Here is a 13393-nt window from a genome sequence, read left to right on the forward strand (position 1 = left end):
ACAAGTTCTCAGAATACCCACTTCACTCATGCAAATAAAAGGATTGGAGTTCCGCCAGCGATACTGCTGTGCTCTCGGCGTCCTTCGCCATTGTTTGAAAAATGAGCCGGAGACTTCATTATGGAACTGAACTATTTTTAGTCAATATAAAATATGCAGATACTATATTCATGAGACAAGAGTGTTGTCCATTATGTGCAAAGTTGGGTGTCAAAAAATTAACTTCAAGGCAGCTAGGGTGATTCCCAAAGCGATTAAAACTCAGCGAAAGCATCTGGTTGGACAGACAAGGCTTTTACAAATCTACCTTGCAATAGCTCTGGGGACAGTATTTAACACTTCAACACTTCCCAACCTCTGGCTCTTCTTCAAATGCTCACTGCACTGCCAAAAATCTTTTAAATCAGTTTCAACTTAAGCTTCAGTGAGGCATTAGCCTGCACGATTAACCGCAAAGCTATAGCTGCATAGTTCTACACAGTGACACTAAGCCATTGGGCCCCTTTAAATACAAGAAGGGAAGATATAAAAAAAAGAATGCACTGAAGGGTTTGCCCATTTTGACTTACTGCAGGAGGGGGCGGGGCTTTGGAACCTGCATCCTCATCTGCACTCCACGCTTCTGCCAAAAACCAATAAAGGCCAAGTTGCCTTTTTCTCCCCGCCCAGAAAACAATGCCCTTTATTAAGGCCATACAAAAAAGTAAAGAGCAGCCATCTCCCATGCCACTTGCAGGCACTGACAATGGACTGTTTCAGGGCCCCACTGCTCCCTGGACTGGGCATGCGCCTGGTAACAGAGGCTCGGCTCTGTGGCTGCAATAATGACGAGTGTGTTGAGATGCAGAAGTGCCTCTGTCTGTCGGAGGGACAGACAGCTCTGCTTTCGCCAAGTCACCGCTGGTGGGTTTGCCTCACTCTGCCTATTGTTCACCTCAACCTGTGATATCACTGCCTGGCCGACTGCACGTCAGTTTGCACAGTACTTCCTCATAGGCTTGTCACTGGCCTCTCTGTCCGCCCTGCTCTCATCATTTTGGCCTGGAAGTATCAGTCACGAGCCAGTTCTGCTGGTTGTATGTGGGGTCCAAATATATTTAGAAGAGGCAAAAGGAATCACAGGCCAATAAAAAAATTAATTGCAGGTTTTATAGTTGCACAGTCTGTTGGCTGCCAAGCAGAAGCACATATGAGTGTGTGTGTGTGTGTGTATGTGTGTGTGAGAGAGAGAGAGAGAAATGCTTGTACACACCGGTGTTGGGTAATGAACCACATTTTCTGTCATAGTGCAGTTGGTCAGATGTAATCTCAGTGAACAGTTAACAGAAAATGAAGGAATAAACACAGTCAGCACTTTTGACTCAAACTCCCATCAGTCCTTTAGCAAGTCCTAAATAAGGGGACCAATATATGACAGGAATTATTTACCACCCAGAGGTAAGAGGTACTCTAAAATAACACTTAGTACTGAATATTTCAGGTAAAAAAAGAATGTTCAAATAATTGTGTATTAGGGCCTATTCCATTCCCCTGTGATGAACTTGAAATGAAACACAGCCAAAAAGTAAACAAATCTACACCTTAACCCATTCAAGGCACGTTGTGATGCGACAGTTATTGTACGCCTATGCTTTAACAGGGCTTTTTCTTTTTATCCAGGCTTTAAGAAAATAAATCAGTGGCCTCTTAGGAGTCTTTTGATTACTCAAAATAGGACACAAATACAGTTGCTTTGGAAAAGAAAAAAAACCTGCAAGCCTGACTTCTGTCCATACCTGGATCATGATGCATATAAACACAAGTAAAGAATTCCACAGAAGCTTGCTAGTTTTGTCCAGTTGCCCACACAAGGCAGAGCTGCATTGGAGTCCCCCCAATGCCTGACCTACAGCTCACATAATTTAAGCCTAAACAAAAAGTGAAACTGACCAGCAAATTCCATAGGCCTTCTACGAATGTAAAATGTAATAAAATATGTGGCTGCAATTTTGCATTCCACACTTTGCATTGTAACATTCCAATCACCTCATTTACTGAATGTGTTAGTACCACTGACATGTAAAAAGTAGCTTTCACTGCAGTATGTGCACAATATCTGATCCAAGTAATGAGTTACGATATAAAACATGCCATAACTTTTATTTTTATTATGCTTTTTTCAATTTAGTAGTATTAGTTACTGTAGTCTAATCTCTTCATGACATAGTGTGTGGTTTGTGAAATCCACAGTCGTTCACTCTGGCAAAGTATTCACATTTAAACTTCATTACCTTCGCACAGTGTGTTAAAGGTTTTTTTTGTAGTGGTATACTTGCATAACACACCAGCCTACAGCAATGGTACTTTAGTGTTTGCACTGTAGATTCAGCTTAAACAAATCTGGCAATTTGGAATGACGCCTATTTAGTTACATTTGCATTGGAATTCCACCCTCTCTTGGTCCTTTTCAGAGTCAACGGTTTAGAATTGCTACTACTTAGTGCAGGAACAATAATGCAACTTACTTATTGACATGTAGCCAGGCAATGCTGTTTGTTGTAAACTGACAGACAAAACGGCTAGGTGCGCCCGTCCGTTTTTATGGCTGCATTTACCTTATGGGTGTGTTATTTGACCACACTCCACGCAACTTCGCAAACCCACGTAGCTAATCTGCACATTGGTATGTAGCCTCATCATAACACGTTTTTTTTCTCCTAACACGATTCAATGTTCTGTGTTTAGTAAACTAACTAACTTTGGAAAATGGAAATACGATGTTGCAAAGTAAACAAAAAAGTTTATTTGGTACGATACAACTTTCCCAAACAAACGGCACATCGCTTTCCCATCATATCCCAAACACTCGCACAAGTCATCCTGCTAATGCTGTTCCTAAACAGAACGCACAATCAATGTATTTTCCACAAAACTGTCAAAAGTACCCGTCTGTAACACACAACCAACAGGGACAGGTAGCTACACTTTCAACTTCCTAACTTTGAACAGTTCTATAGAGTTTATTAGGTAGCATAGCTAGTTAGCTAGGAGTGAGGAGGGAGTACGATATGATAATAATAAATCATAGCTAACGACTACAAAACTGCAACATGGCCCTCCTTACTTACCCACTCCATATTTCTCTTTTTTAGTTGGAATCCACCTGGTCATTGTAGAGAGGTTTGTGATAAAAATAAATAAATAAATAAATAAATGAACTCCAGGGGCGGGTGGTACAGTTTTCTCGTCCTGGACATTACAGTTCCGCCATGATGACTAACAGAAGGGGGAGGGGTGGGAGCAAAGTGTGCAATACGATTGAGCTCTGTGAAACTATTTGGCGCTGGCTGTGTACTGAAGCATTTGGAGCTCAATAGTCCCGCTACTAACTTCTCTACGTTGCTATAGAGGACTGTCGATACAGTAAATGGCGAATTGGGAAGAGGAGGAGATCAAAGCAGACGCACCTAAAAATTTCTAGGCAAAGTTCTGTTTTAATTGGTAAATTGATCCATTGAATCGGATTTGTAGTCGAACACTATTCAAACTAATGTACTTTAATTAAAATGCATGCATGGCAATCCATGTGCTGGAAGATTTTGAACCATTTAAGGGCAGCTAGCTCTCTAACACAAAGCATGTCCTGGAGTGTATGGTGGGGGAAATTGCCAATTAGATATTGATTCTGTTAGACAATGCGTGCTAAGTAGGCTACAGTTCAACCGTGTAGTTAGGCTATATTTTAATGTATGGAAACAAGTTCCCACACGTCTTTGCTCATAAAAGAGCTTCTGAACTTTGTATCCATTTTCCATATTTATTGCTGTTATTGTTACCACTTGAGGGCGCCGATGACTTCAAGGTGACTTTGTCGTTACATCACTGCAGCTTATTGTATTGACAAAATAAAACCACAAAGCAACGACTGTATTGACTTTATAACAAGACCCGAGCTGGGTTTTAAGGGGTCTCAAAACCGGTGGACGCTATATAACGAACTGTATGAAAGATAGACTGAAGAAGTCTCCAGCCAAAACTTTTGTGTTTTTTGTTCCTTTGTGCAATAAAATGTAAAAGTGATTGCATACCACTTCTTTATTTTTTAAATAGATAACATTTACAAAAAGCATTTTAATTACAGCACGCACAGTAGTATGAAAATATGCCTCTTTGTGTAATAGCTAATATTTTAACCTTTTGTTGTACATTTAATAATTGAATATAATATGTTTTCTTTTATTTAAAAAATGTACCTATGAAATATATAAAGTTATAAACATTCTTCATTGTAGCCTACTGAATTTTCACATTTTGTTGCATGTTAGCAGAGCCTGCACTCATATTAGGGACAATGCATTTCATTTTTGGGTGTTATTGTAAAGCCTCATAATGGCCCTCCCCCCTCTCCTGCATAGCACTCTGCAGCTGTTAAAGTGTGTGGCTGGTCTGTTGCTCTAATTTGCCTTTTGTTCCTCTGGCGTCACTGATGTCCTCTGACAGGCAAACTGCAGAACCACAGCCCCGCTGCAGAGCATTAGAGTCTACCTCATATCGTCTGTCATGTGGTTTCCCATGAGCACCTTGCAATGTTCATTCAGCTGGTGCTCTTAATTACATTCTCTGGATAGTTGTGTTTGGAGATTTAGTTTCAGAGTTGACCATTTACTCGGGGGCAGACGCCATGTGCATCCCCCCTGACTGGTGAGTGCTTCTTCCAGCCTATGCAGAGTGTGCCCAGGGGAACTTTAATCTAGACTCTGGAGTGGGAAGGATGTGGAAATCGCTAGATCTGTGTAAAAGAGGCCACCTCCCAAACACAAGTGATCTATTCCCATAGGGACTGTCCCAGCTTAGCCTGCCTTAGAGGGAGATTGCTGCAAGAGCATTTTTTGGTGGGGGAAAAAAGTCAATTAGGCAGATATAGTTAGAGAAGAGAGACATGAAAGCATCATGTTTGTGCTAAATGTCTGCCATCATGCAGACTGGCATAGACTAAAATAGTGTACAGTGCTGGAGAAGCCAATTTGTATATTCACAATGGGTTGACATTGGAGATTAGTTTTACATGTTTTGCAATAGATCTTGGTGCATGAAAGAATCATTATCTGCCTCACACAAGCATGTGTCCACTGTTATTAGCATAACTTACTGATGGCAGCCTTGTATTGAGCCAGCAAGGTTGCAAAGAGGGAGTACAAATAAATAATTGAAGGTACTTTTTTATATTATATTGTATATAGTCTAAGCCAGTTCATATACTTAATACATATACTTTATTTGAAAGCACTGTTATTTTGAATTTGGGATGCACTCTACCCAGTCATCTAATTTACAGTACAGTTGTTAACTCACAATCCCTGATGTTCTCTTCGACGGTTGAATCATGAATGTGTTAAACCTCACACATTTTTCCTTTAGCTGTCATCATTCTTAATCCCTTGTGTGTGAACATATATTTAAAATTGAAATGGTCCATATAATTAGCCCATCTCTTTTGGCAAATTTCTAGTCAAACTGGGTATATGAAGACTATCTTACTATTAATGATATGTCTGATGGGCAACAGAATTTATTGCTAGAAGTCATTTGTCTTCATTTGTCGATAATGGTTAGTCATTAAAAGTAATTTTAAGTTAACAATTCGCCCAGCTGTCTAAAGCATGACGCAGTGATTCGTTTCAAGCAAAGCCTTTCGGCTGGGGAAAAAGGTGAATCACACTAATGCCATCATGTGTTCAAATCATGTCATTACAGTACATGCGAGAGGGAATAATGTAACATCTTTTTGTGGAAGTTGTACGTGATGAATACATTATTTTCTACTGTAAGTCAACGAGAGGACTTAAAAGTGAACAATCTACCCGTAGCACGGACTGAAACTTTTCTTGAAAATCCTTCTAACTTCAGTCAGTGCTTCAAACTTCAGTCAAAATGTTTTTTTTTTTTCTTGAAACTGACTTCAAAATTAAAATCTAAAGCAGCTTAAAGCTGTGTGCCAGTCATTACTGCAATGAGTTGGGACGTGTGTGCCTCTTTTCCAGTTCAGTGCTCCTTCTCTAGCCTTATTGTCTCCTGTTCTCCTGTTGCTCTGCCTATGCAGTGTGCAGATGTTGGACTAGTCTGTCTGACACAAAAAAAGATGGCTTAAGTGAATGAGTCGGTCCAGTGTAAGGCAGGTGTCCATTATTTTTTTTCCGGTCAAGGTCTGATTAGCACTAGCCCTTCCACCCCCCTGCTCATCGGTCTCATTTAGATCGGATTGCATCACTCAGAGAATACAATTTTATTAAAAGCTCCTGGAGAGAAAAGCATGGCTCATTAGGGGCTCTTCCTCCATCGCATTCGGCAACAAGACGCCCTTTATGATGATTAGAAAATGAAATATACAGATCGAAAGATGAGTAATGCTCCTTCTTTGCCAGAGTGGAGAACAACAATGGCTGGCCTCAGCACGAGGGAGATAGTTGTCTTGTCTTAGAGGCAATGACCAGGTGTTTGCCTGTACAAGGGTGACAGAAACAGGTGTACAGGTGCAGACCCTGCCAGGATGGTAGGGCATAAAGACCAGCTCTTCTCCCAGTATTCAAGGCCCATCTCAGGGGAGTAACAGCCAGGATAGTGGGTAACAGCGTAGAGCTTCAGAGAGATGCGGCCGGCTGTATCATCTCTGCTGATGGTTCTGTCTGCCTTCTACCCCATCACCACTAGGGGGCGCTATATATCTACCCCTAGGACGTGTTCAGGCCTGGTAATGAATCAAACTTTAATATGTACCATTACCTTTGGGGTCAATTTGTGTCTGCTTAGCTGGAGTTTAAAGACCAGGTTTACACCTCTAGACCACAGAACTGCATTACAACTGGACCAAATAATCGTTGTTCCACAGCTTCAAATAATTGTTCCAGTTGTAATGCAGTTCAATGGTCTACAGATTTAAACCTGCAGCTAAGCACACCTCAATTGACCCTTAATGTCTGTGTTGTATTTATCAAATGTTCTCTCTTGGCATACCTGATCGGTATTCATGATGTATATATGTATCTTAAATTATATGTGGCTCATTCCTTGTACAAATTTGTGCTCAGGTTGCAAATGAGTGTCTGTTGCTATGGCGTCTGGACTGCCACATGACTCTGCTCTTTGCTCTTTTAATTTCAGAGACCGAAGCTTGAGCACACATTCATATCTGAATTCAAATCTCAGGAACGCCTTGGAAACCCAATCACTGGGGATCGGAACGGCAGCCCTTTCATTCCAAGTCCTTCACGTCGTGAAATAGAAGCGATCGAAGGAAGGGCTTCATCAGAAAGCACTCAGTGCAAGGGCCTGTTTCCTCTCCGTATGCTCAAGGGCACGCCGCCATCCTACCCTGACCTTCGAGCTCCGTATGCACTCCATCACCAGGCCGGAGCTGACAAGAGAGTAGCGGCCCGTGGTCTAGAGACAGCCCCGGTCCTGGGCTCCGGAGCGCACAGGTGCAAGCGCTCGCGGGGGCCCGACGGGGCTCGGGGTCCCATGCCGGGGATGGCATTCGCCAAAAAGAGCCTTAGGTGGCGCTTGCTCGCCGAGGGTTACAGCGCCCGCCTTCCCGCCCGGCAGCAGAGACGGGTCGTCGCTCTGGCCTTCCGACGCTGGGCCGAGGTGACCCCGCTGACCTTCCAGGAGGACTCCAGCTCCCCGGGGACCGAGATTGACATCCGCCTGGGATTCGGCACAGGTACTGCACAAAAACCCTACCGCTAGCTTTGATACAAAGCACAGCTGAATTACGGTGTAGGCAATTATTAGACAATGAGGCATGTGGCTAGCACTTATTTTAGAAGATTAGTCTCCATTTGTGTCTTCTTTCCTTTATTACGTATGAGATGTTTGACTGCAAAGGTGTTGATCTTAGGAATTAGATCCCAGAATCCCAGTCACAAGCCAAATTTTTTTTTGCTCCAGCTGAAAATGCAGGTGCCGCTTCCCATGTATTCTCTGTTGAAAAAGGCTCCATTTGTAATACATATCCCACGGTGAAGCAATTCAGTGGAGAGCTCAGAATCATTCATAAATAGGGCCACCAGTTTGTCTCCCTTTGTTTTCTCACATGGTACTTCAGTCCTCCGCTAGTTTGAGGTCACGATAGACTCTTTGTCAAGCCACTTTCCTAACAATTATCCCATTTGTACCACCTTAGTCATCTAAGCTCACAGATGACGATTGACAGCTTTACAAGCCACTTTCATGTGTTAAATTCAGGACCATTACGCACTACCATGAACATGCTATACAATTTTTAAATATTGGACAGGGGCATGTTAGGTTTTGTTTGAAGCAGAAAATTCCCAAATGCCAAAAAAAATTAGAGCAGTTATGTAACATTTAACTTGCACAAAAAAATTAATTCTAGATTCAACTTAACTAATCATAGTATTTAATCAAGATCTTAAGTAGAAGCAGGTGTCTTATTTCTGGGCTAAAACAAAACCTGCTTTATATGGATGCATTTTTCTTTTTGCTGCAGTGATACTCAATCCTGGTCCCAGAGAGCCACAGAGTCTGCTGGTTTTTGTTTTTCCCTTAAGATCAGCAACTGATTCAGACCCATGAAACCAAGTGACCTAAATTAACTGCATAATCAACTGCTTTACTTGATTAATTGCTGTGCTGTTCAAGTGCTGAGTAATAACGAAAGACCCTGCGGTTCTCCAGGACCAGGAGTGAAGACCACCGGCTCAAATGCATGCTTCATAGCATTTAACCTTCCATGCACGTTCACTTTCCTTCCTCCCCAGACATTTCAATATGGTCTATATTTGGAAAGATACCATAGTGTCATACAGTTGTATTTTAATATATGACGTTAATATTTCAGAATACTGTAAATGATTTTCGCCCTGCATGTTTCATGCGTTCTTCATCAAAGTAATTGGAATTCTACTGGCCACCTGTAGTCGCTCGCTCGGTGAAGCAGTGTACAGACAGCGCTGACCTTTGCTTGTGCTTGTATGTGTCTGCCACTCTGTAGGGCGTCACTTTGGCTGCCCCTGGTCATTTGATGGGCCCGGTGGGGAGCTGGCACACACCTACCAGCCGGGAGAGATACACCTGGATGACGATGAGCCCTTTAGCATCCCCCCGTCTGACCACGGAGTTAATCTGCTGCAGGTGCACACACATACACGCACAGCACATCAGCGCATGTCAGTGGACACAAGCACAGATGGAGCATTCAGCATCTCCCACAGTGCTGCTGAAAAGTATGGCTGTTCCTTTGCTAGCACATGCCATGTATCTATGCCTCCTGGGTAATATTAATAATGACATGTAGATGTGTACCATATTGCAGGTGGCACTGCATGAGATAGGACACGTCCTAGGACTGCCCCACTCGCCGTCTCCGGACTCAGTCATGAACCCTCTATACCCCACCACCGGGGGCACTCTGGAACTAGACTGGCAGGACAAGAGGGCCATCCAGGAGCTGTATGGTAAGCATTATCCTCCTATAGCCTGCCAATTGATTTTTGTGCCCTGTAGTGTCTGATCTTAAACTGAGCTATATAATAAAGAACTATATATTCTACTAAGCTGAAACCTGCACTACAAGGGACATTCAATAAAAAAAATTAAAATAATGTTTTCACTGCAACACATCATCCAAGACATCTGTGTTACGTCAAAAACATTTTACTGAAACCTTTTCTGTTGGGTCTCTTGAGGATATACCATGGAGGTCAGCCCCAGTCTTGTATCATGCTGCTACTCAGTGAATATAAACCAGATTTAATTTCATCTGCAAAATGATCATCCTAGCCATTGATAATGGCCGTTATTGATTTCATTTCTTCAAATTACACTCATGCATAAAATTTTACAGCATTATTTCAGCCTCATTTTCTGAGATCGCATTGAATTTTTAGCAATATGAAAAAAGCCAATTTATAATAGAATTTCCAGATTTTAGTGTTACTGTACATGTAATATATACTACATCATGTACATGTATATCATATGTGTTACATGAGAAAATAACGGCAAGAGGGAGCAGATACTGTAATTGTAACTGAGAACATGAGCTCTGTTTGTTTATCAGTACTGCCCTGGCTTCAGTTTTATATTTGTTTATCAGGGCAGTGTGAGGGCCCCTTCGACACTGTGTTCGACTGGGTGAGGAAAGGGCCTGAGGCACAGCAGGGGGAGCCGGTGATCTGGTTCAACACTTATTTCCTGCGCGGCAGTCAGTACTGGCTGTACGAGAATCGCCGGGGGCGACCTCGTCGAGGAGACCCTCGGGGCCTGGAGCAGGGCTGGAGGGGGCTGCCTGCTGGCATAGATGCCTTCCTCCATGTCTGGACCACCGACATGGACAGGACCTACTTCTTTAAAGGTAACCTTCGAAAAGCACACACAGACCAAAGCAAATATATATAAGAGCAGCAAGAGTATTAGAGTCGCTTGCACTGGGATTCTTGGGGGCTTTCTTGTGTTCTGGAAATGACCCCATAATAATGTATAATAGTACAATCCTAACCAACCTGCATGTCCTGAAAATACTCCTCAGCCGTAGCTATAACCATTCTCGAGTTTTGAATGCTGGCCTTCCCACACAGAGGAGTATTATTTTCTACTATTCTAAGCAGGCACATTAATCATATCTCTGAGATAATAAAGGCTTTCTCATTGCGCTTTTTGTAGGCATTCAATACTGGCGCTATGACAACGGCGCCGACCAGACTTTTTCCCAGGATGCCGAGGGCCTGGCGTACCCAAGGCGCATCTCTGATGGCTTCCCAGGCATTGCCGGCCCCCTGGACACCGCGGCATTTTTATGGCAACTTGGCCTTGTCTACTTTTTCAAGGGTGCCCAGGTCAGTGCTTTCACTGGTGTCTCAAATGAAGAAGCCAAATTCCCCTATATACACAACCCGCCTAAAGTTATATCAGGTCATATTGAAGATATTGGGCTTCAGAATCACTAGTGTAGCCATGAAATAGAAAGCATAATCAGAGGCTTATATGCATGCAACTTACGTATTCATTCAGAGAACTTAAGGAACGACTTACAATGGGATTAGCACCAATTGCTGATCAGGCTCACGACTGAATTTTGCCACCCTCTTGAGAGCAGTGATTATGCAAGTGAAACGGGAACATTTTGCTGTTTTCGGCCCTGGAAGTTAATTATGGCATCACCCTCCAGGCCAACTTCAAATGAAGTGCAAGCAGGCATTCGTGGCCATGATCAGAACTGTGATTGAGCAGCCAATGCAGGTCACCAAGAAATACATCAGGACAAGGTTTAACAAACTGGACATGTGTTAACAAACTATGCTGTAATCTCTTTGTGACTTGAGCCTCATTCTATCATCTTCTGGCAGAGATAGATTTTCTGTACAACATGTCAATGCTTCCTTTAGCCAAAAGAAGGAAGCCAATCAAATTCAAATGCTTTATTGGCATGACATATTTAAAATACATATTGCCAAAGCGTAGTGACAATCACTCTCTCCATGGTGCAGGTTTCAAGAATCAAGTTCCACTGTGCCTGATGCTAAGCCCTCCAACAGCTCTGACTATTTCTATTTGCTAAGTCCATGCAGAAAACTTTCTATTCCTGCAACCACAGAGATGCCTTGATCCGCTATTACCACCATTAAGTTCTTTCAGAGGGGAAAAGCATCACCATTAATACGCAATTAGCATGCCTGTGAAAGTTTTCATTTAATTTCAGCCTCTGTGATAAAAGGCTTACATTACACCAGCCCGTTTGCTCAGGATGGTAAATGTTTTATTAATGCTGCAAGAGAAATGCTTGCATGGAAGCAGCCCAGCCCAAAAGACTCAGACCTTTTTTTGCATACTTTGTTTTAGGTGTGGGGATACAATGTGTCAAGTCATCAAGTGCAGCAAGGATTCCCTGAAAGTTTAGAGGATGTTTTTCCCGCCCTTGTTTTGAATGATCATCCAAAAGGTCAACAGAATATTTTTTAATCTATTTATAGTTTGTATTCCTTCTTCTCTACACCTTGATACTTGATATATTTTTTTTATAAATCATGCAAAGGAAAATAATTGTATCTGTGTAGAATTTGTTTTTACTGTTTCGAAAGTAATGTAGATTTCACTCAGTTTTCTATGAGATGGTGCTATTGTTGCAATTGCTGCATGCATTTCTTTCTTTTAGATTTTTAATTTATGAAAGCAGGTTCCATGAGATACTGTATACTAAAGTGAACAAAATGAATTGATCCTTACAGGTAACTTGGATGCTGCATACTACTCCTACTCCCACCACACCTTGTTCTTAATTAAAGGGTTATACTACTGGGAGGTGTCCACGGGAGGTGATGGAGAACATCCTCTTTCCCACAATGTCTTGCTGCCCCACAGGAGAGTGGCCGAACAGTGGAAGGACTTGTGTGACATCCATCCCACCACTGTGCGTGGCAGATAAAAAAACTGAGCATTTTGTGAAACCTATTTTTCTAAAATAGTGCCAAACAGTATGTTAACATCGTAATTCCACACTTTTTAAAATGCATTTTATTCAGACTTCATGTTGGTAAGGAAACCACATTTTTTTCACCAGCTCTAAATAGGCACTCATTGTTCTGATCACCACTTGGGAAGTTAAAATAGAGCTATTATATACACTTCAGTGCAGTGCTGTTCTCCCTCAGTCAAATAAAGTGTGATGAATTGTATTTGTCATACTTCTTCACAGTGAGTCAACAAGAAGAACTTTCAAAGTCCATGTATTGAATGACAGTTGAACTACACAGAATGAGCTGTTGAATGCACTGTAGGTTTAGGCTCTGGAATTTAAATTGTTCAAAAGAAATGTGTCTGAGACCTTATTTAATAAAAGCATTACCTCTGAAAATAACTATGTTAGAGGTACTGTTTTGATTGAATAGCATCTCAGATTCATTTTCAGTAAAAATAACATTTGTGGAGATCCTTCCACAAGATCATCAAAACTGTGTGATTTCTGTAATTATTGGCAGGACATCTAATTCAGCAGATCTAAGACGTTAGATGTCACACGGAAGCAAACCTTTGGAGTGCTCAAGACCAGGTTTAACATATGGCCTGGTCTTATCCTCAAGTTTTCTTATGTCCGTCCATTTATCCTGACTGCTTAACTGGCACCCTATCTCACCCTTATTCTTTGCTTCAACTGATGAATTATGCAAAATTACCTCCCCAAAATAAATGGCAAATCTTGAGTGACAGGTATTGGTGGTTTTTTAGACCGGAAACTACTTCCATGAGATGGTGCTATTGTTTCATTTCTTTAATCATTATTATGACTCGTTTTAGCTCATCAATATGATAATTTCTACTCACAATTATACATGTAAAGCAATCTGTTCCTACTTAATTTCTGAGTCGCTTCTTTTAAAATAAAAAAAGGCCTAGACTTAAA

General features: G+C 41.8%; 2 protein-coding genes across 4 annotated transcripts in view; one reads left to right on the plus strand and one right to left on the minus strand.

Annotated features, from left to right (window-relative positions):
* The window catches only part of dock5 (dedicator of cytokinesis 5), a 40267-nt gene extending 36989 nt beyond the window's left edge, over positions 1-3278 (minus strand). For both annotated transcript variants that reach the window (XM_064347552.1, XM_064347551.1), the window contains exon 1: positions 3108-3278. In XM_064347552.1, the coding sequence (XP_064203622.1) occupies positions 3108-3150 (43 nt within the window). In that variant the 5' untranslated portion in view covers positions 3151-3278. The remainder of the gene's footprint in view (positions 1-3107) is intronic.
* On the plus strand, positions 2454-13193 carry LOC135261338 (matrix metalloproteinase-21-like). Of its 2 annotated transcripts, XM_064347554.1 has the most exons (8): positions 2454-2662; positions 7138-7696; positions 8990-9129; positions 9311-9452; positions 10094-10351; positions 10660-10832; positions 11836-11935; positions 12222-13193. In XM_064347554.1, exons 2-8 carry the CDS (start codon positions 7321-7323, stop codon positions 12416-12418), a joined length of 1386 nt encoding a protein of 461 aa, XP_064203624.1. In that variant the 5' UTR covers positions 2454-2662; positions 7138-7320; the 3' UTR covers positions 12419-13193. The 2 variants fall into 2 exon arrangements, with proteins under 2 accessions (XP_064203624.1, XP_064203625.1); XM_064347555.1 differs by lacking the exon at positions 11836-11935 and having other exon boundaries at positions 12222-12415.
* The last annotated feature ends 200 nt before the right edge of the window (positions 13194-13393 follow it).

The sequence above is a fragment of the Anguilla rostrata genome, chromosome 8 (genome assembly GCF_018555375.3).
Source record: "Anguilla rostrata isolate EN2019 chromosome 8, ASM1855537v3, whole genome shotgun sequence".
Taxonomy (NCBI): Eukaryota; Metazoa; Chordata; class Actinopteri; order Anguilliformes; family Anguillidae; genus Anguilla; species Anguilla rostrata.

Bases quoted from the DNA above. Each gene is read 5' to 3' on its own strand.
- LOC135261338 (XM_064347554.1), top strand. From the start codon at position 7,321: ATGCTCAAGGGCACGCCGCCATCCTACCCTGACCTTCGAGCTCCGTAT. The intron at 10,352-10,659 runs GTAACCTTCGAA...CGCTTTTTGTAG, and splicing joins CAGGACCTACTTCTTTAAAG to GCATTCAATACTGGCGCTAT. The intron at 11,936-12,221 runs GTCAACAGAATA...TGATCCTTACAG, and splicing joins TTTGAATGATCATCCAAAAG to GTAACTTGGATGCTGCATAC.